This window comes from Microtus oregoni, unplaced genomic scaffold (genome assembly GCF_018167655.1).
Source record: "Microtus oregoni isolate MIOR12 unplaced genomic scaffold, Mior012 000099F_ref0000060, whole genome shotgun sequence".
In the NCBI taxonomy this organism is placed as follows: domain Eukaryota; kingdom Metazoa; phylum Chordata; class Mammalia; order Rodentia; family Cricetidae; genus Microtus; species Microtus oregoni.
The window spans coordinates 2727754-2750375 of record NW_024544712.1 but is presented as its reverse complement, the minus strand read 5'-3'; the positions used below and the strand labels follow the sequence as shown (position 1 = coordinate 2750375).

The 22622-nt window shown below is 38.9% G+C and overlaps 1 protein-coding gene across 1 annotated transcript in view; it reads left to right on the top strand.

Annotated features, from left to right (window-relative positions):
- Nucleotides 1-22378, top strand: part of LOC121443080 (E3 ubiquitin-protein ligase Midline-1-like) — a 318467-nt gene extending 296089 nt beyond the window's left edge. The window contains exons 8-10 of the mRNA XM_041644764.1: nucleotides 7572-7733; nucleotides 13269-13476; nucleotides 21131-22378. Coding sequence (XP_041500698.1) covers nucleotides 7572-7733; nucleotides 13269-13476; nucleotides 21131-21479 — 719 coding nt within the window. The 3' untranslated portion in view covers nucleotides 21480-22378. The remainder of the gene's footprint in view (nucleotides 1-7571; nucleotides 7734-13268; nucleotides 13477-21130) is intronic.
- The last annotated feature ends 244 nt before the right edge of the window (nucleotides 22379-22622 follow it).

Below are 22622 nucleotides of genomic sequence, written 5' to 3'. Positions count from 1 at the left end.
TCTTGGACATATGTACTATAAGCTAAATGTAAGAAATCCAATTCAAAGCAAGGTAAACAAGTATTATCTACAGGATGACATAATAAATCTAAGGTGTAACTTAACTAATAAAGAATCCATAATACATTAACCTAAACACTGCTATATTATATAGTATAGAAGAGAAAACACAAAAAAACAGAATAATGGCAAATATATTTTTTATTCACTGTAGGAATTATTTTGTATTATATTGCTGTTATTGTATTATATTTTATTACTAATTATATTATAAATAATTATATTACAGATGCTTATAACAGTTTTTAATGTATCATATTGCTAGTAACTAAGCTAAAGATTGCATCAGACTTAAAGATTGAATGCAAAAGATGGCAAGAACATGTGGATAAGTGAATGTTATATATTATATAAGTGAACATTTGATAAGTGAATAATGTAAGTAGAAAAAAAAAATTGGAGTTATTTAATTCCAAAAGGGAAGCTCTTGGTCCATGTGAGGAATGTTGTATTTCTCTGAAACAATTTTTGTTTGAGTGAGAATAATTATTCATTTTCTTTTTAGCAGGATTATCTCCATCATAGCTTCTTACATAGCCCCCATGTAAAAGGCTCTCCTTGAATGCTGTCTGTCCATCTGTCCTATCCTTTGATGGAATAGCTTTCATTGAGAACATCTATTGGTAAAATGCTACTAAAAACTGGGAAACATTTTCAAAAGCTGCCCAGAACTCCTTGTGCCACGAGACTACCTTTGATTGTTTCTAGGTCACGGTTCCACCACTTGTTGTAATAAACCACGGTTAATTACTTTCAACTGGATTTAATAAGGGGGAATTAGATAATATCTTTGAACGTTGATTATGTTCTCATAATAATACACATCCAAATGCCAAGTTGATGTTACTGCTTTTTTTCATTGTATTGACAGAATTATGACTGCATATGTTACTAACTTTTTATTAACACATAGATACATATTTAATTTTCAATGTTTACTGAAACTACTTTTCATATGTTCTTTTTTTTCAGCTACCCTTTTCTTTTTTTTATTTTAAATTTTTTTATTGAGAAAAGAAGAAAAAAAAACATAAACAAAAAACAAGTTTCCCCCTCCTCCCAGCCTCCCATTTCCCTCCCCCTCCTCCCACCCTTCTCCTCCTCCCCCCACTCCTCTCCCCCTCCCTCTCCAGTCCACAGAGCAGTCCGGGTTCCATGCCCTGTGGTAAGTCCTAGGTCCTCCCCCCTCCGTCCATATCTAGGAAGGTGAACATGTGCTGGCTTTGTGGGAGCCTAGCCAGTTTGGATGTTCATATGTTCTTTTAAAATCTCAAATTGGGGCTTTTGCCAGCAAGTTCTTCCTATTATTTACAAAATAATCAGAAGTCACATTTCTTGAGGACATCATGTAAAATAGTGATATGTATGCATTTCAGTCATTTTGAAATCATTTCATGAAAGTTATTAAGAATCTATTATTTTTACAAGGAAGAATGAAAAATGGCTCACTTCTGCCCAAACTGTTAGAAGAGAGAAATATTGTTAGAAATCCATAGACAGCCTCTGCAAACAATGTCCACACTGCACCATATTTTGCACAAAATGGCTGTTTTCATTCAAGGCTCTCAAATCCCCAATGTAATTAAAATCATTTAATATGCTACAGTAGGAGAGAAATTCTTTTGACTCATTGTCAATGAAAACTACTGTACAAAGTCAAAAGGCTCAATTGTGCTTCATTATGAGCAATAGTCTTCTAGTTTCATTTGTTGTTTTAATATTTTACCTGAGTCAGTCTATGAATATCAAAACACCCAGACAAGTCTGGGAAAAAGTGAAGTTTCAGTTGGGATAATCATGTGGACGTTTCATAAACAGTGTAGTGTCGAGGTAGCATAGAGCCATGTGCAAGAAATGTGATGGTACTGGCTGGTATAAGACCTACACTACCATTATATTTGAGGTGTACTCCATTGCACCCCTACATAAATATCCCAAAAGAAAATGTCACTATTGTTTTCTTGGCATTTGCAATAAATTCTCAATCATTATTCTGGCAATATTAGTAATAAAAAGGGAAGCAAAAACTAGTTAGTGTTTATGAAGATGGCTTGCTCACTGTAAAACTACACCTATATTCAATGAAATTTCAAAAATTTTATTACACTCAAAGAAAAAAAATAGTGGCTTCAAAATAATCAGGATAGTCAGTTTCACATCTTGGCTTTTTTTGGGGAGGTTTTGATACATTAAATCTTTGTTAAGTTTGTGATTGGAAGCCAAGTTGTAGTTTGAACTAATTTCAAACATCTGCTCCTGTGACATTGCTGTAAACATCTTCCACCACACGAAATCAAGCTTCAGGTATCTACAACGACTAGAAAGTTTATTGAAAGCATTTTTACCTTTTCCCTCTTTGACCACAGTAGTCATTTCATCATAACATGTGCAATTAAATATGAACAGCACAAATGCAGTGAAATTGATAGGATACTCATTTGAATCTGCTGAGTGCTATTATTGTTTTGCATATATGTCTGACTGCTGTTGACAGAGACCTAAGGATATGAGCTGATTGTTCTAAGATAGAAAAGTTAATTTTGATTTATTATTATTTTAATAATATTGATGTCCTCAACAAGTAAATTATTGACCTCGTGGGGATTGGATCACACAGTTTAAAAGGACCGTACTTTGGTTGGATCAAAATCTAATATTTGGCTGAAGCAGGCTCCAGAAATACAGGGTTTGTTTTAGTTGTTTTCTAAAAAAATAAAATAAAGTAAAATGTTATAGTGAGAAAGGATCAAAGAGAATATAGAGAAGGGAGAGCCTCCTGTCACCATAGCCTTTAGAGACATTTTCTTCTTTCCCCCCACTTATATTAAAAATAGATTTCTTCCTCCTATAATATATCTTGATTACTGTTTCCCTTTCATCTACTACTCCTCCCACTTCCTCACTACCGCTCCTCCCATCCAGATTTACTCCCTTTCTGTCTCTCATTAGAAAAGAACAGGCTTCTAAGAGAAAACAACCAAACACAGAACAAAAACCATCACACTGAAATTGAACAAGGCAGCCCAGGAGAAAATAAAAGGGTCCTAAGAGCAAAACAAGAATTAGAGACCCACTTCTTCTTATACTCAAGACCCCATAAAAATACTAAGAAAATGTTTAACATCCTTAGTCATCAGAGAAATGCAAATCAAAACAACTCTGAGATTCCATCTTACACCTGTAAGAATGGCCAAGATCAAAAATACTGATGACAACTTATGCTGGAGAGGTTGTGGGGAAAAGGGAACACTTCTGCATTGCTGATGGGAATGCAAGCTGGTGCAACCCCTTTGGATGTCAGTGTGGTGATTTCTCAGAAAATTAGAAAACAACCTTCCTCAAGACCCAGTAATACCACTTTTGGGTATATATCCAAAGGATGCTCAATCGTGCCACAAGGACATGTACTCAACTATGTTCATAGCAGCATTGTTTGTCATAACCAGAACCTGAAAACAACCTAAATGCCCCTTAACCGAAGAATGGATAAGGAAAATGTGGTACATTTGCACAATGGAGTACTACACAGCAGAAAAATAATGACATCTTGAATTTTGCAGGAAAATGGATGGAGCTAGAAAACATTATTTTGAGTGATTTAACCCAGACACAGAAAGACAATTATCACATGTACTCACTCATAAGTGGTTTTTAAACATAAAACAAAGAAAGAAAACCAGCCTAAAAAGCACACTCCCAGAGAACTTAGACAACAATGAAGACCCTAAGAGAGACATACATAGATCTAATCTACATGGGAAGTAGAAAGTAGAAAAACACAAGATCTCCTGAGTAATTTGGGAGCAGGGGACCTTGGGGAGGGCTGAAGAGGAAAGGGGAGAGACAGGGAGGGGAGCAGAGAAAAATGTAGAGCTCAATAAAAATAAAAAAAAAACTAAATCAAAAAAGGTTGCAAAGGGTAAAGGGGAAAGGACTTGGAGAAGAGGAGGGAGAGGAAGCAGTGGTAGGGTTATTAGAAAAACTAAAAAAAAATACTAGGCTGAAAGCTAGAGGACCTGGTGCCAATCCATGTCAGTCAGTCCTATGCTTGTTGCTTCAGTCTCTGTGAGTTCATATGAAATTTGTCCATGCTGATTCAGAGGACCTTGTTCTCCCGGTGTCCTCCGTCCTCTCTGGTTCTTACATTCCTTTTGCCTCCTCTTCCCTGTGGTTCCCTGAGCTATCCCTGAGGTGAGGAATTTGATGGAGACACCGCATTTAGCTATGTGTTCCAAGGTCTCTCTCTTCGCATAGTATCTGGTTGTGTCTTTGTATTTGTTCCCATCTGCTGCAGAAGGAGGTTTCTAATGATGGCTGAATAAGGCACTGATCCCTGGTCTCTGGGCTACCTGCTCTCTGGTTTCTTGGTGACCCGACCAGAATTGGGTATGGGTTCTATCTTGTGGAGTGGAGTGGACCTTACATCAAATCAGACATTGGCTGGCTAGTCCCACAAGCTTTGTGCCACTATTGCACTAGCACATTTTGCAGAAAAAAAAAATAGCATTGTAGATCAAATGCTTTGTGGCTGGATTGATGTTTACATTTCTCTTTTGGTAGCCTGCAGAGTACCTTCCCATACCAAAGACACCATAATATGATGGTGAAGGTTCTATGTGGGCAACAGCTCACCCTCTCCATGTTCAATGAGTTGCATAGATGTGGTCTTTTGCAATGGGACCTCCTGTCCATTTGATGAGAGCAACATATTCTTTTAGCAACTACCTAGGTTTTTTGGGTATTTCCATGGGATCCCTTTGGCCCACAACTCAATAGGATATAACCCAGTCCCAGTACTGGAAGCTTTGTTTTGTGGTAAAGAGATGGCCAATTGGGACTTGGGAGGTTTTCTTCTTACTCAAGGGAGAATTGGGAAGAAAACACAAAGTGCAGACTTACAGACAAATTGAGGAGATGCTGTCCTGAATTATTCTACTCAGTACTTAATGCTGTTTCACACACTCAAATTCCTTTATGAGTATGAAGTTGTCTTCTTGCTTTATGCTTACTTTTTTCAAGTCTCAAGGTCCTGTGATTTAAGTTTTCACAGGTAGAAATTATAAGAAGTGACAGAAAACTCATGAGGCCAAATGACTCTTGGGAGTACCTGAAAAAAAAGTATTCACACAAGATCCAGAGCATGTGAGGCTGGAGAGATAAAGCACTTACTATTCAAGCATAAGGACCAAGGTTTGGCTCTCCAGAACCCACAAAGAAAGCTAAAAGGCATTGCAGTCATCTGTAATCCCAGCATTTAGGACAGACAGAAAACCAAAAGGAATTGAAGCCACCTATAATCTCAGCATTTAGGACTCAGACAGGGGATCCCAGGAACAAGCTGGCTAGCCAAACTAGCCAGAACTGGTGAGTTCCAGGTTCTCTCCGATCCTGGATCTAAAAATAAAGTAGAGAACAATCAAGAAAGGCACCAGCTATCAACCTCTGGCCTGCACATGCACATGCACTCATAAGTGCACTACACACACACACACACACACACACACACACACACACACGAACATATACCAAAACAGAGTTCTGAAAAGTTCTTCTCATCTTTTATAATTGCAGGTGTAATTTTTAAGTCACAAGTTGGAGAAAGCATTTAGTATATATAATTCAAAGAGATTCCAGGGAGCTCACGACTACCCTGCAGTGCTATGCAAATATTTGTGGGTTGGTGTAGATGTATATTTGTGAATTGCTTCCCTTAGGTCTCATTAGGCTCTTGGGGAGCTGTTTCTTCAGAGTTGGATGAGGTATAAGTTGCCTCGAGATCAAAGGAACTAACCCTTTGACTTGCGAATGAACCAAAAAGGAAAAAGGGGGGGGGGTGAGTTTGGAGTAGTACCTCAGGAAGTGGAAGGGTCTGGCATTCTCCCAGGGACTAGTACTGAGAAAGGAAACTTCATGACAGCCTAGTCACCAGGGAAATGGGAAAAGGTTCTATTGGAGTGGAGATTGATGGATGGAGAGAGGAAAGTTGGGCCTGATACCAAAAAGAAGTTTCTAGCATCAGTCAGCTGCGAAACAAAATGGACTTCCTTTTTCCTACATGTTCTTCCAAGCCTCATAAATCCTCAGCTTGTTTCTCAACCCACATCCTGCAGAATGAAACCAGAAGAGCAGCCCTACTTCACTCTGGACCAGTGATACCAGGGATACAGCTGGTGAAAAATCCTATGATCTTTCCCAAGGTCCACACTGGGCCCCCAGTTGCCCCTAAGTGCTGCTGTTGCCCCAGGTTTCTCTGAATCCCCACGAATAGGATTACATAGCACCTTGGTGATCACTTTTAAATCTCTTCCACTAGAAGTTGTATAGAGTTGGCTGACCTGTGCTGGGTTTGCTGCTGCATTGACCTAATGAGAAGGCTGTTGTCATAGAAGGACTAATGTTGTGATGAATCACTATGACAAAAAGTACCTTGGAGAGGAAAGGGCCTAATTTCACTTAAACATCTATATTACTGTTTGCCGAGGGAAGTCAGGTCAGCAACTCAAGCAGGGCAGGAACCAGGAGGAGGCAGGAGCTGATGCAGAAGTCACAAAGGAGTACCACTCTACTGGCTTGCTCATCCTGCTTTCTTGTAGCACCCACGACCACAAGTCCCAGGATGTCACCATCCACAGTGAACAAACCTCTCCCACTTCAATCTCAAGTCAAGGAAATGCCCCCACAGATTTCTCCACAGAACAATTAGTGAGGAATTTTCTAAGTTAATGTTCTCTCTTCTCAACCGCCTCTAGCGGTTGACATAAAACTAGTCAGAGTAGCTTCTCTGCTTGTCTCATTTGTTGAAATAAGCAGACTCTTCCCCAAATGTTTCCCCCATAGCAATGGCAGAGATGCAGGGAACGAACGGAAAACTTCAAACTTACTCCTGCGACAAGCACATTGTCATTTGTGCTCAAGTTAACAAGTCATATGACCAAACTTAAAGCCACATGGCCAAGCAGTATATTCCTCCTTTTTAGAGAGAGAGAGTAGCTGCAAAGTCACTTTGGCTTGGATATGGCCAAGAGAAGTATCAGAGGCAAAATGCAGTCAATATGTCAGTGTTGATGAAGTCACCTCTTAGTACATCATCAGCTACCCTTCTGTGAGTTTCCCAGTTCATGAGAACCAAGCTTGAATGACTGGTGTCATTCAGGAGAGGGTAAGATGGGGGATCAATCCCTGGTTAATTTTGTTTCTGCCTCACTGCTCTCAATAACACACCATGTGCATGTTCAGTGCATAAGATTCCAGACAAAAGCACCTTCGTTGCAGTTCATACAGACCAGAATTTGCAATATAAGAATCTTCAGTGATTTGTCCCAGGGGAAATGCTCAAAGGACACATGTAATTCAAAGTGAGCTTTTGATATAGATAGCATATTGAGTCCAATTTTGTTGGTTATCCCATACAAAAAGAAAAGAAGTTCTCCATGTTTCAATGTTTACAGCTTAAATAACCTAAAATTCTGTCAACATTGTCTGTGATAGCACCTGTCTGGTTGGCATTGCAGGTCTGTGTAACTCGGCTGATAGCTGGATGATTGTGCCCAACATCAAGCAGAACCACTACACTGTGCATGGCCTACAAAGTGGCACCAAGTATATCTTCATGGTCAAGGCCATCAACCAGGCAGGCAGTCGCAGCAGTGAGCCTGGGAAGCTGAAGACGAACAGTAAGTGCTGTGAACTCAGCTGAGCCGTCATCTCACATTTGCTCATCTCGTGGCTAACACTCCTCCTCCTTGCTTTTCTTTTTCCTCTTTTGTCTTGGGCATCACCCACAGGCTCAGAAAAAGCAAGGAAAGAGCCAGTGTGAAGTGCTGACGTTCCCAGCAGCTCCCTCTGGGTGTCAAAGTTGATTCTGTGTCTTCTAGGTCATGTGGCCATTAGTTTCTTTGCATATAGTTGCTCCCATTTCTTGAGAAAACAGTCCTGAAGAAGTCTTGTGAGAAATTGAACAGGTGCCTATAAGGCCTGATGCAGAACACACTTTGTAAATGTTAGATAGGATTGTTTTCCATAGTAGAAAACAGGTTCATAACTCTTTCTTCAGAAATTCTGTTTTATTTGAAGGATCTGTCTGGGTCTGTGATTCTCAGTCATGGGCAGTTTTGTCTTTCCTCCCATAACCCCAGTCCATGTAGCATTTAATAATGTCTGGAGACATTCTCCTGCATTATCACAACTGAGGAGGATGCTGCTGGCATCATATGAGTGGAAGACAGGCATATTAAACATCTATGGCATAGAGGATAGCACTCAACACAATGAGTGGTGCAGCCTGTCCTTGTGTCTCGTGGTTCTGTCATCTTACTGTTACTGTCACTGTCTCTGTCTACATGTGTTTTGTTTTAACCTCTTTTCTTTCTTTACATCTTTTTGATCTAGAAATATTATGCTATGTCAATATGGTGATATGTTGTGGGGTTGCCAGTCAACAGAAACAATTAATGAGTTCTCAAGAGGAACTCTCATTTAACCATATCCTTGTCTCCCAGAGCATGGTAGCACATGAGTTGATCTTAGGACAAGCGAAGGGTAGAAGAAGAACTCTGGATTAAGCATGAGAAAGCTGAAGTTCTGCCACATGTTTTCCATGTGGCCATGAGACTTGTCTTTTTATATATATATATATTTTTTAGACAAAACCATTTTATTTCATGGTGATTGTAGATTCCCAGAAAACCTGTAGCTATTACAGAGAGGCCTGTACACCCTGTACTCAGCTTACCCTAGAGTCAGCGTCTTACATGACCCTGACTCATTTTTCACAACCTAAGAAGTTAACGTTAGTACATTTCTGTTGCCTAAGTCCTAGGCTTTATGCAGATTTTACAGTTCCTTTAATAGGATCCAGTCTAAGAATTCGTCTCACATTTGGTGGTTCTTCACATTCTCCCCATTTTTTAAGAGAAGATTTTGGTTCTTCATTTTTAAAACAGGAAAATTTAGCCTCATTTATACGTTGATAAATTTGAAACAACTTTGAGAATATTAGAATAATATTACGTTATGCTTTGCTAACAGTCACGGAGCACATGAAAATTAACTTATACATACTTAGGGCAACAGCTTGTAATTAACACTCGAGCATGCATTTCATCTCTCCAAAGCTCGTGGAGCTCCTATAGCAAATTTTCGATGCTGTGCACCAGGCTGAGGACACTGTGACAACATTTAGCTCCTACAGATGGTCTTCTCTCAAGGAGACTGTAGACTGCTTGAGAAGACTGAACACTAAGCCTTAGTTATCATCGCATTTCTGAAGTCTGTAATGGCAGCAACTCATGAAAGTGTAGAACATTCAAAAGAACATCACCCTGTATAGCCATGGTAGCTTTTCAGGGTAAGGAAAGATTAAGGGATGTGAAGAAGAGAGAATATCCCACGACAAAGGAATAACATGTACAAAGGCCCAAAGAAATGATCATATCTGTGCAATAGAAAAGGAATCAGCATAGTAAAAATAAGACATAAGTGGACAGGTTAGCTGAACAATGAAGCTAGAGACAAAACCCGTATTGTAAAACTAGGCACACTGGTGCATACCTGTAATCCCAGCACTCAGGACAGTGAAACAGGATCCCAAATTCCAGACCAGTTTAGCCTTTGTTGTGGGACAAAGCCCAGTAACACCACACCACACAAACACACCACCCACCGACACACACACACATACCAGTTTTAAAAAATATAAACTAGCTAAGCCTGTTCTCATCGGCCTGTAATCCTACCTACAGGAAGAACCTAAATTCAAGGCCAGCTTAGTCTACAGAACAAGTTCAAGACCAGCCTGAGCAATTTAGTGAGACCCTCTCAGATATGGCTTGGGATATTACTCAGTTGTTGTGATCCAGCTGCCCTCACTCCCCCTGACTGACAGCCGAACTTCCTTGTGGTCTGTAATTGACAAGGATGTTTGTGTCCTTTCTGGCTGATGGGTCTCCACAGAAGGAGTAGAGATATAAAAGGTTGCTGGGCAAGATAAAAGTTGCTGTTCTTCCACCTGAAAAGGAGCCTCCGTGTCTCAATCCCGGCACCCCCCACCAGTCTTGGCTATCTAGGCTGCACTGACCTCAGCACTCAGTGACAGAGTGATTGACTACAATGTGTGGAGCCATGGTTCCCATCCACAGGATCACAAAACAAAAACAAATAAAACCAAATGGTAAACCCATTATGGGTCATGAAACAGTTGGTTTTTTGAGAGCAGTGTTTGATGGGAGATAGGTTGACAGGTTTATATGGTAGGGGTTGGATGAGGATCTAAAAAACATGATGTGATGTGGTGAAGGGATTAAGATGAAGGAAGATTGACAGCTGGGGAATGTGTCCAGAGATTATTATGAGAGTTGTCCAAGCAAAAGAATAGTAGACAGGATAAGGTCATATCCTCTACAAATGGTCTGATGAATTAAGTTCTTTAGTAACACAATCATTAACTTCCTTCTCAAGCTAATTTGTCTTCACCGAAGCCAAAGCCTAAAAGTTGGTAAGAATGGGCAGTGGTTTGTTTTTTGAAAGACCTCTGTAGCCCAGACAGAATTGGCTCAATGAGAACACAAAGCTTGGGTCCCACTGAAGCTGGTGGGCCCCTGCTATGTGTGAGAGTGGCTGAGAGAGGGGGCTAAGGCAAGCAGGACACTGCAGGCAGTTATCCATTGCATGTCCCTTCTTTCTGAACATTCTGCTGCTATTCCTCACTGGCATTAGGCCAAACAGCACTCAGGCCTACATAAATGGTGAGCTCCAAGATGAAATTTTTTTCCCTCCTCTGCCCATTAGTGTCAAATGATTTTTACTCACATTTGTTATTCACCTGTAAAAATTGGAATATTTTAAGAGAGAGCATCTTTGTTCTCTTCTGAGCTTATTCCATGACTTATCCCTGACAGTTGCTGGCATGAACATCCATAGAGACTTTTATATTTTTACAAGCCAAGCCAAGTTTAAACTTTAAAATGTAAACTATAGGGATAATCCAGTAGGTCTGATAGCCTCTGAGAGCTACCTTCTCGGTCCTTGAGGGCTTTTTTTTCTTTTAAGTCAGATTTATATTCTTTTATCCTTTGTATTTAATTTATTTTTATTATACAGATATCAATTTTATATCCAAGGATAAGCCCCCCAAATTAGAAGTTTAAGTTTTTCGTAACACAAAAATTATACATTAGTATTAAATTTAAGACTGTATAAGACTTATGTTCAAACATCCATAAAACATTGAAGGTCTCAATAAGATACAAACGAGTAAAAAATTCTTTTGATAATTTCAGATATGAGTACTGTATTTACATTATTCTTCCTCTCCCTCTTCTCCTTCTAATTCCTTCCATATCCTTCCCACCTTTTCTCAAATTCTTAGCTTCCTATTCTTTAATTGTAAGTCTTACACAAACACAGATGTATACATGCGTGTGTGTGCATATATATGTATGTTTATAAATGCCATATGCGGAGATCATTTAGTATTACTCACATGTGTTTAAGACTGACCTCTTTGGATTGGCTAACCTATCAGAGGGCTTGCCCTTAGAGAAGACTGTTTCTCCCTTTCTCAGCAAACATCAATTTGCCTCTGTCTCTCTTCGAAGGGTGAAACTTTGTGGGAAATTTCCAGTCCACATTGGCATGTCAACTGGCTTCCCTTTGATATCTACAGAAATATAAAACAAGGATCAGTAAGCTGTAGTTCAGGGGCCAAATCTAAATATCTACATTTATAAATAAAGGTTTATTTACATATACCCATACCCATTCATTTATCAATTTGTGATTACTTCCTCACTACAAAGACAAAGTCATAAAAGAAACCACATGGCCTACATAACTGAAAATATTTATTTTCTTACCCTCTGCAGAAAAAGTGTGCTTGTCACTGACCTAAAGGCAAAAATTTTTGAGGTTCTGGTGTTATGTTTAAATCCAAGCAGAGCCACCCATATTTAAGTGAACACAGTTCTCCATGAGGTCTCCAGCCCAAGCATGCATTGCTTACATTCATATTTACCAGGCTTTTTTCCTATGATTTCATGGGACTTTCATACTGAGCAGAAGGCCTTTTCTAACTGCAAGAGTGGTTGGGAAGTTGGACAGTGTGTTATCACTACCCAATTGTAATATTTCCTGTTTGAAAATGTTCTGTTCCTTATGTGACAATAGCCAATTGGCTGTACTCAGTCCTAATATTGAAGTGACAGAGAAGTAACAGTTACATCAAAATCCCCATAGATGACTGTGCCAGGATTTTTAATGTTAAACTTTTCAAAACACAAATGTGAATAATGAAAAATAATTGTATCTATTATATGTATTAATAAATCCAGAAATAGAAAACTTGAGCATTACTCTCATTTACCCTTGCTGAAAAACATTTTAAATATATAGTCCCTAAAAAGTGATACTTTTCCTTTTACCAAGCTCAGAACGATGTGTTTGAGTGTTTAGAACACTCTACATTCTGACTTGAAATCTTGATTTATTTGTTCTTTATTCTGGAGTCTATTTAGCATGGGTGTAATTCAAGCCTGATTATATATTGAAGTCCTTGAAAATAAGGTCTTCATTTTTCTCCTCCTTTCCAGGATGTTCTTCATCCAGAATGCACTTGTACCACAATCCCCCTATCCTATCCAAGGTTGATCCTTGCCCACTCCTTTCTGAACAGTTACAGAGCAACACTGGACTCCTCGCTAGAAACTAACTAGAAACTCAAGGAAGCACAGCCAACACTGCTCTTCCTAGAACATAAAATTCCTGCATAATTTTTTGAACATCATGAAAAGTATAAATAAATAAATAAATACCTTTTAAAAACTGTTTCAAAATATTAAATTGCTATTAGAATACAAGATACACTTTTGTGGTAGGAAGTATAGCTCAAGGAAAAATGGCTTATTCTAGGCTTTGCCTCTTCGTCTGTATTTCATGTGTATGGATCTTTTGCCTGTATGTGTGTCTGCAAACCATGTGCATGCCTTATGCCCAGTGAAGTCAGAAAAGGGCATCAGATCTGCTGGAACTAGAGTTACAGATAGTAGTGAACTGCCAAACCCAGGCCCTCTGGAGCAGTTAGTGCTCTTAACCACTATGCTATCTCTTCATCCCTTGCTTCAGAATTTTAAGTCTGACTGTGAAGCTATACCATTTGTTACATTCCAATAAGCAGTACTCTTTCACTTCTTTTTCTTTTGTGAACTTGTTTCTAGGTCAGCCGTTTAAGCTGGATCCCAAATCTGCTCATCAAAAACTGAAGGTATCCCATGATAACCTGACAGTGGAACGAGATGAGTCATCATCCAAGAAGAGTCATACGCCTGAACGCTTCACCAGCCAAGGAAGTTACGGAGTGGCTGGAAACGTGTTCATTGATAGTGGCCGACATTACTGGGAAGTGGTCATAAGTGGAAGCACATGGTAGGCAGAATCGATTTTCCTCCAACAGTAAAAAGCACAAACTATTCTGTTCTTTGTCAAGGATATCAATAAGCTGCTTTGTACTTTATCAAGGTTATACGTTTATAATCAGCATCCATTCTGAAGAGTAAAACCTACCCCTGCAATAATGCTACATAGCAAACATCCCTCAAATCAGTGTGTCTTCAAAGCAACCATTTACTAATGCTATTAAACACATATATTTGTGGGTTAGCTGATAAGGATTAATCTCAACTGGATTTATACTTTAATCTACAGGTTGGGTCTAGGTCAATTTTATGTCTCTGTTCCAGCAATGCAGAAATCTAGCATGGTAGTACAGGCCTATAACCCCAGTATTCATGATGCAGAGGTAGGAAAAACTAGAGTTCAAAGTCATCTTCATGTGTGTGTATGTATACACACATGTATAGAAAGAGATAAAGATATAGTGAGTTCAAGGCCAAAAGAAAAAGAGGAGGTGATGTTATTCTCATTTTACAAATGACATGACTAAGGCATGGCCCCAAAGTCATAAAATTCAGAGTTGGTAGTTACAAACTCTGTAGTCAGGGGTCTAACTTGTAACTAGGAGCCCATAAATAAAGGACAAGAAAGTTAATATCTTGATTTTACAGGTCAGGAATTTTTTGTCCCAAGTACTCAACCTGGGGCTGTAATAGTGGGAAAGCAGCCACAGACAATGCATGTACAAATGGGTAGGACTGGGTGCCAATAGAACTTCATTTGTGAGAATAGGCAAGGGGCCAGAGTTGACCCCCCGGTTGAAGTTTGTTGATCTCTGCTCTAACCACCATAGTATGCCTTACTCACTGAATGGCGATATAGCTTTGAAAAGTTATAATTATGCTTTAACACATGAACAAACATACTTAGTGAGTGATAGCTGACATGAAAGAAGGGAAGTTGTGGAGAAGGATTAAAGGGGGAGAGGGCGGGAGATGAGAGCAGTAAAAATGACTAAAATTCATTGCATAAATATATGAGACTGCCAAGTAATAAAAAATTAAAACAAAAATAAAACTTAAAATCAATATTCAAAAGTACAAAACCTGAAATTCATGAGGACACCAACAGTGTTTGTTTTAATCCAAGAATGATAAGGCACTTCTAAAACAAGTCATTTTCATATAAATCCTTACAAATAATACAATGTACACAAATTGCACATAGCTGAGTACAAGTCAAGCCAAATCTAAGGAACCTTGCTCAAGTGGTTATCTCCACTCTCTTAATAATGGTATCTGTATTAACCTAGCAGGTAGTTTTTCATCTCACATTATCCTCCTGATTCTCTATGCCTAGACCATTTTCTTGTTTTCTTCTTTTCCACAGTGTAACTTATTTTTATTTTTTATAATTTTTATTGGTTTTATTGAGCTATGCATCCTTCTCCACTCCCCTCCCTTCCTACCCCTCCCCTTCTGCCCTCTCCCGTGACCCCTTCACCTACACTCCCAATTTACTCAGGAGATCTTTTTTTTCCCCCCTCAGGAGATCTTGACATCTTCCTATGTTGATCCTTGTATGTCATTCTTAGGGTCCTCCTTGTTGCCTAGGTTCTCTGGGGTTGTGAGTTGTAGCCTGGTTTTTTCTTTGCTTTATGTCTAAAAGCCACTTATGATTGAGTACGTATGATATTTGTCTTTCTGGGTCTGGGTTACCTCACTCAATACCTTTTTTTCTAGATTCATCCATTTCCCCGCAAATTTCACGATGTCATTATTTTTTACCACTATGTAGTACTCCATTGTGTAAATGTGCCACATTTTCCTTATCCATTCTTCAGTTGAGGGGCATCTAGGTTGTTTATAGGTTATGACTATTACAAATAATGCTGCTATAAACATAGTTGAGCACATGTCCTTGTGGCATGATTGAGCCTCTTTTGGGCATATACGCAAAAGTGGTATTGCTTGGTCTTGAGGTAGGTTGTTTCCTAATTTTCTGAGAAATCACCATACTGATTTCCAAAGTGGCTGTATGATCATTTTCATGTTCTAATATTCTGTCAGATGATGAGGAAGAAGTCCTACTTTTTCCAAGGCTAGGGGATTCATTGGCACTTGAAATTTATGTGTGTTCCTTTGTGTGTGTATACATATGGAGGCCAGCTACTTCCTCAACTGCAGCCCACATTATTTTTTTGAGACAAGGTCTCTCACTGAACCTGGAGTTTAAGGATTCTGCTAGATTGGCTTGTGACCAAAGATCCTTTTGTCTCCATTCCTCCAGTTCTGGGATCATAGGCACAGACCACCTGACCTAGCATTTTTCTCTTTCTCACTTTTTAAAAATTTTATTAAAACACAATTACTTCATTTCTCCTTCACTCTCCTCCTTCCCTCCTCTACTCTGTCTACCTACTCCTCCCAAATTCACGATGCTTCCTCTTATTTAACCATTTTAAGCCATTGTGGTTACACACACATACACACACACCCTGCTGAGTCTGTTCTGTGTTGCTGCATGTATGTTTCTTGGTCTGACCACTTAGTATTAGATAACCAATCAGAGGGCTCATCCATAGGGAAGACTGATTCTCCCTCTCAGAAGTTAATTGCTTATAGGTTTTCATTTATGGGTGGGACTTCACATTTCCCCCATCTATACTATAATGTTTACTGTTGTTGAAATTGTTCAGGTCTTGTTTATATAGTCATGTTGCTAGAATGTCGTGAGTATAGCATCACTGTCATAGTTAGCTTTTTATATGGAACTTGAAGTACCAGGCTTGCGTTCTCTGAATCAATTGGCACTTGAAATTTTTAGCTATGTTGAGCAAGTTAAAAGCACAAAGGGAAAAAGAATTCATGTGCAGAAAAGCAAACATTTCTAGTTAATTGGTGTCCTTTATTAATCTGGTATTTCAGAATCTAGTGTTTAAATGATTATAACCCCATTAATTACTTGTGATAAATGATACCTGATCATTATGATCTCATTGCCACTGATAAATAGTATGGAAAATTGCATCAGACCACTTTAGCTACATAAACACAGATCAGTATTACCTTTAAAACATGTTCCAGATGTCAAAACTAATTCGTGTGGGAAAAATAAATTGTACAATTAGTTGCCACACATTGGGTCTTTACATGCATACCTGATTGTGTCAATTTAAAAAAATCACATGTAGAAAATAGATTTGCATTTCCTAGATGGAAAGAGCAAGGAAGCATTGCCCCCTACAATTAAATGCCTGTGACATACAACAGTTAGTGACACACACATATTTTTTATGAAATATATGCTTGATTTTAAATTAACATGTACATTATGATACATATAATGGGACATGTTAACATTGCTCTGTGAAGCACAGTTTTTGTATTTGTAATTGCTTTATGTCTCACTGCATCACTTAATGGAACATTATATTCTGCCTGCACCTTTCAAGTTCAATGAAATTATGTACAAAGTTTCACAGATTAATGATAATATAATGATACTTTCCCTTGCCTAATGGACTGTACACTTGATTTATTTTCTTGCTGTCAAATGCTGCTAACATGCACTTGGTATTAATGAAACAGTGTTAAGTAAGGTAGTAATAATGGGCTCATACCAATATTACTAGACAGGAATTTGAGAGGGCAGCATTAGATTTCTGTACTTTTCTTCTAATTTTAACTTTCTGCTTTTCTAAATGAAGTCAGCCCTCCCTGGTGAAGCTATGTCAAAGGGTTAAATGGAGGATAAAATTGGAAGTCAACATTAGCATTCTTTAATTTAAAAATGGTCTGCAGCATCAAGAAAGAAACAATACAGCCATTGTTATTTGGCGATGCAAATTTAAGTTCCATGTAATCTGAAAAATTAAAATAGTGTCTGCTGAGTCATAGAGTACAGCTTCAAGGGAGATATTTTAAATTGAAAAATGCATATCATGGAGTTAGAGAGATGGTTTAGTTGCTAAAGTGCCTGCTATGCAAGCATAAGGGCCTGAATTATGATCCCAAGTATCCACGTAGAAGCCAGGTATTAGTTGCACATGCCTGTAACTCAAGTTTGGAGGTGGGTGAACACAGACAGGAGGATTCCCCAGAGCTGACTGGCTAAACAGCTTAACCAAATTAGTAAGGTCTGGATTTAATAAGAGAAGCAATAGAAGACAACACCCAGTATTAAACTCTGGCCTTTCATGTATATGCATGGGCATGGGAGCACATACAGAGAGAGAGGGGGAGGGAGGGAGGGAGGGAGGGAGGGAGGGAGGGAAGGAGGGAGGGAGGGAGGGAGGGAGGGAGGGAGGGAAAGGAGGCGAATATTCCAAAAATGTATTGGCTTTCTCTTAGCAAATAAACAGAAGTCAGTCAAGGATCTACAAAGATAAATGGGGGTGGAAAACTTATGTCTGACTCCAGTGCATGAAGTCACAAGGACCTGGTGTCCTCTGCTAAAGCAGGTGCATCCTGAAGTCTTCTAAAGCTTCATGACACCTCATTCCCGCTGCCTGCCACTAGGAAACAGTGTCCCTGATCCTCTTCCAACTTCAGGATCTTGTGCAAGGATATTGCAATTGCATAATCTGATCCAGACTCACACAAAAATGGGCCTTCTAGGTAGCACAACCCAGAACTGTCTGTGCACAGAGATTGACAGGAGGGACACGAAGTTGCTGTGTTGACTACAGCAGGGCTGGCTCACTGACTTAATGGATTGCCAATATATCTTCTAGAGTTGTAGCATGTTTTCAAACACACCTCTCTTAAATCTATTGTATTTTAGATCTAACATCTGATTTTTCTGTTTAAAAATGTTATTTTAAACAAAGACCAGTGATGTTTCTCTTTCTGCTTACAGTCAGGTATTAGATGTCAATATCCGATTACACTTGTTTCTGCTCTAACATATCAAAACTTGAACTCAGGGTTTTTCACTCTTGATTAATAGTGATGTGTTTGGCTTATGATAATAACTGTGAAATGTTTTAAGTATTAAAGGGCATGTCTCAGTTACTTAAAAAGAGAATAAGAAGCTTTGAATATTATAGGAAAATTCTTTAGAATTTTTATTTTTGAGAAATAAGAAAGGATATTTAGAGTAATGGAATAACTATCTGCTCAGTAGAATTTAAAATATTTTTTAAATTCCTTTAGAATTTCAAACAATGTATTTTTCATACAATATATTTCCTCAACCCCTTCCCTTACAACCTTATAAACTCTCCTATCCCTTCCCACACAGTTTTAAAATTACTTCTCTCTTTTTTTTTCCTTTTTGCCACATTGAATCCATAAGATTTATGTTTAGGTGTGTGTGTGTGTGTGTGTGTGTGTGTGTGTGTGTGTGTGTGTCAGAAGAAGGTGTTGGATCCCTTAGAGCTAGAGTTACAGGTGGTTGTAGCTGTGAGCCAGACTCAAATCCTCTGGAAGATTAGCTTGTATTCTTCTCTTTTTTACATAGTAATCTCAGTTTACCCTCCCTCCCTTCCCACTCCTCCCACCTTCGCATTTCCCTTCCCCCCATCTGCTCCTCAGAGAGCATAAAGCTTTTCATGGGGAGTCAACAAATTCTGTCACATCACCACCTTGAGACAGGGCTAAGAACCTCCCTTTTGTGTCTAGACTGAGCAAGATTTTTCCTTATAGGAAATGGCCTCCAAAAAGTCAGTTCATTAGGGATTGATCCTGGTCCCACTGCCAGTGTTCCCACAAACTGCGCAAGCTGCCCACTGTTATCTGCTTTCAGGGGGGCTAGATGGGACTTATGCAGGTTTCCTAGTTGTCTGTCTGGAGTGAGCTCCCACTAGTTCAGGTCAGCTTTTTCTGTGGGTTTCCCCATCCTTTTCTTGACCCCTTTTTTCTTGTTATCACTCCTCCCTCTCTTCAACAGAAATCTGGGAGCTCTGTCGGGTTGCTAGCTTCACCACTAACCACTCTGCATCTGCATCTCTGCATCTGCTTTCATCTGTTATTGGATGAAGGTTTTAGGAGCTCCTGTCTATTTCCCCTTCCTAGGCAGATCCTTGTATGTCTCTCTCTTTGTTACCTTGCATAAAACAAAGGATGACCAGCATGTACTCTTTATAATCCATTTCTACAGCCCTCTCAGAGATATTTTTAAAACTTTAACACGTAGTAGGAAATATAATCAGAAAGGCAGTGCTGTATTGCACGATTTCTGATGAGAGGAAGATGGCATGAAATGTTAACTGAAGTTGTGGCCTTTTGATTCATCCTAGGTTTAAATTCTGATTCCTGTACATACTGTTAGTGTGTCATTAGGTAGTATGATAAAATAATAGTTGTAGAATATCACATGCCAGCCATTGTGATTAGGATTTAAAAATACATTTTTCTTTTTCTCTTTTACTTGGGTATATGGAGACTATACTTGTTCCTGTATTATAGATGAGACATTGAGATTGGATGAAGACAATGGACTTAACCTTATAGCTGGAAATCATTTTCCCTGTTTGCTTTTGCCAAAGTTCATTCAAAGCCATGGACAAACAGAAGATATGATAACAATCCTAAAGTTTAAAGTCTGTTGAAAGAGTAAGCTTGTATAGAATCATGCTTTCCAGTATGGCAGCCTTGCTCCACATGTGTAGTTGTTACAATACACTTAATGAAAATAAAAATCCATTACAAGCAGGGCTAATACCTCAAGTCCTATCACTCAGAAGGCTGAAAGCAGAAGGTTGTGAGAGTTTGAGGCTAGTGTGGGCCACAGTGTGAAACTATTTTTCAAACTGAATAGACAGACAGACAGACAGATGATAGATGATGATGATAGATAGATAGATAGATAGATAGATAGATAGAAAGAAAGAAAGAAAGAAAGAAAGAAAGAAAGAAACAGGCTCTTCCATACAAATGCTGAGGTTATGCTGATAATCCCATGGGAGGGAATGAACAATAAATGTATTTCTGACACTAACCTTCCTGAACATCATAGCTCAACCTAGCCTACCTTGAATGTTCTCTGACTACATACATGAGTCTACAGTCAGACTAACTTCTTTAACACAAAGCCCTACTTGTAATAACATCTTGATTATCTCACATCCTTTATTGTCTTCAGTACAGTGTAGTGTATAGTATCAGTTTCCTCTCATGATGCCCAATGTCTTACAAAAGGATGACATTGTATATCACAAAATCAGAGGATAATTTTGCAACTCTACATTGCCTTTAATAAGATAAAAAAACCCAAAACTTAAATCCAGGCACCCCAAATCATAGTTTGTCTGTAAATTTAAGGTTGATTTCATAGGCTCACAGCCACAGTTCAAATGCCCAGTAGCTATATGGGGTTTACGATGACTGTAGTGAACAGAGCAGAACATTTCAATTACAGAAAGGTCTGAGTTGATCAGCCACTGGTCCAGAGAATTTCATGTGCAGGCATGCACAAAAAAAGAAACAAAGCAGTATAGAGGAAAGTCAGGATTCTCTTGCAACAATTAAGCTGAAAAAAAGGATTGTAGGCCAACATAGTGGCTGCCTTCCACCTCTTTGTGTTTGGTAAGGACAGTGAAAAGTATTTAGATTTAAATACTCTTCTAGGGAGAGATCAGGAACAACAAATAATCACACTTTAATAGCCCTATGGTACACAAAACAAATTTTACTCGCATGCTATGTGGTTTTTTTTTTTTATCACTGCTGTTTTGTCTCTGCAGGTATGCCATTGGCCTTGCATACAAATCGGCCCCCAAACATGAATGGATTGGGAAGAACTCTGCTTCCTGGGCTCTCTGCCGCTGCAACAATAATTGGGTGGTTAGGCATAACAGCAAGGAAATCCCCATTGATCCAGCCCCCCACCTCCGGCGCGTAGGCATCCTGCTGGACTATGATAATGGTTCCATCGCTTTTTATGATGCTTTGAACTCCATCCACCTCTATACCTTTGATGTGGCGCTTTCACAGCCGGTGTGCCCCACCTTTACTGTGTGGAACAAGTGTTTGACGATTATAACGGGTCTTCCCATCCCAGACCATTTGGACTGTACAGAACAGCTATCTTGAGCATCCAGTCCCAGAGCAGCTCTGAGGAATAACAAAGGTAGAGGCTGTTTAGAGGATTGAGAAACTAAGCCTTCGAGAGTGTGATTAAATCTCCCCAGTTTGTCCAGAAACCAGCTCAGATAGGGCTCAAAATGAGAAATTTCACTTCTTTTATTGTGTTTTGTATTAAGTGCAGGCTTTAATAATTTCTTTGATTTTTTTTGTATTTAGAGGAAAATCTATAGATTATTTATAAAAGGAACATAATCTGGATTGCAGCTTGTAAGAATCACTTGGTTTTGCGCGTGAAGAGGCCCATAAGTTTACCAGCCCTTTACCAGTTTCATTTCATCAGTGTATGGGCTTGCAAAAACCCTTCTGTAGACTTGTGTGTTTATTCACTTTCTCACATTCTGTTTCGTACTGAGACCGTGTTAGGTCCTGTCACTTAGAATAACAGTATGCAGCTATTTAAAAAGCAAAAAGTCATTTAGAATCCAGTAAGGAAGTAAACAGGCTTCCTTTCTCTGGCTGAACTTGAGATATCTTAACTGTGATGTCAGAAACTTGTATTGGATCAAATAGTAGGGGGAATAAGGGAGAAGGAGAGAATTAACTTTGAACCTCAAGTTTAGTTGTGACTGATGGGATGATCCGGAGAAGAAAAAGTTTTCTTAACCCTTTGGTCATGTTTTCACCCATTTCTCCAGGGCTGACGCTTTTGGGCTAGCATCATGAATGAGATTACAATTGAACCTTGTTATTTTGAATCTTACAGATGATTCAAGAATTCACGCTGATTTGGATTTTATCAAAAGAGGAATTCTGTTCCATGGTATAAAACTGTTTCTCATTTCCTCTTACTAGTTATATTAGGCCTGTGAAATTCTTTCGCTACATTTAATAGGTGCCCTATTTTGCCCTGCCACAAATCGAGCTTTCATTTTCTTTCTGGGTCTATGGAAATTAACATGTTCCATTACAAATTCCAATCCCGTTTTCAATTGATTTTGTTCTCTAGGACATCAGCACATGGCCTTGAACACTACCATGTCCAAATGTAAGTCACCAAAAACAGTATGTATGAAAAATGATACGACACACTACAGAAAACACTCACCACCAGCATACATGCTTCTAAAGCGACACTCTTTAGGAAGCACA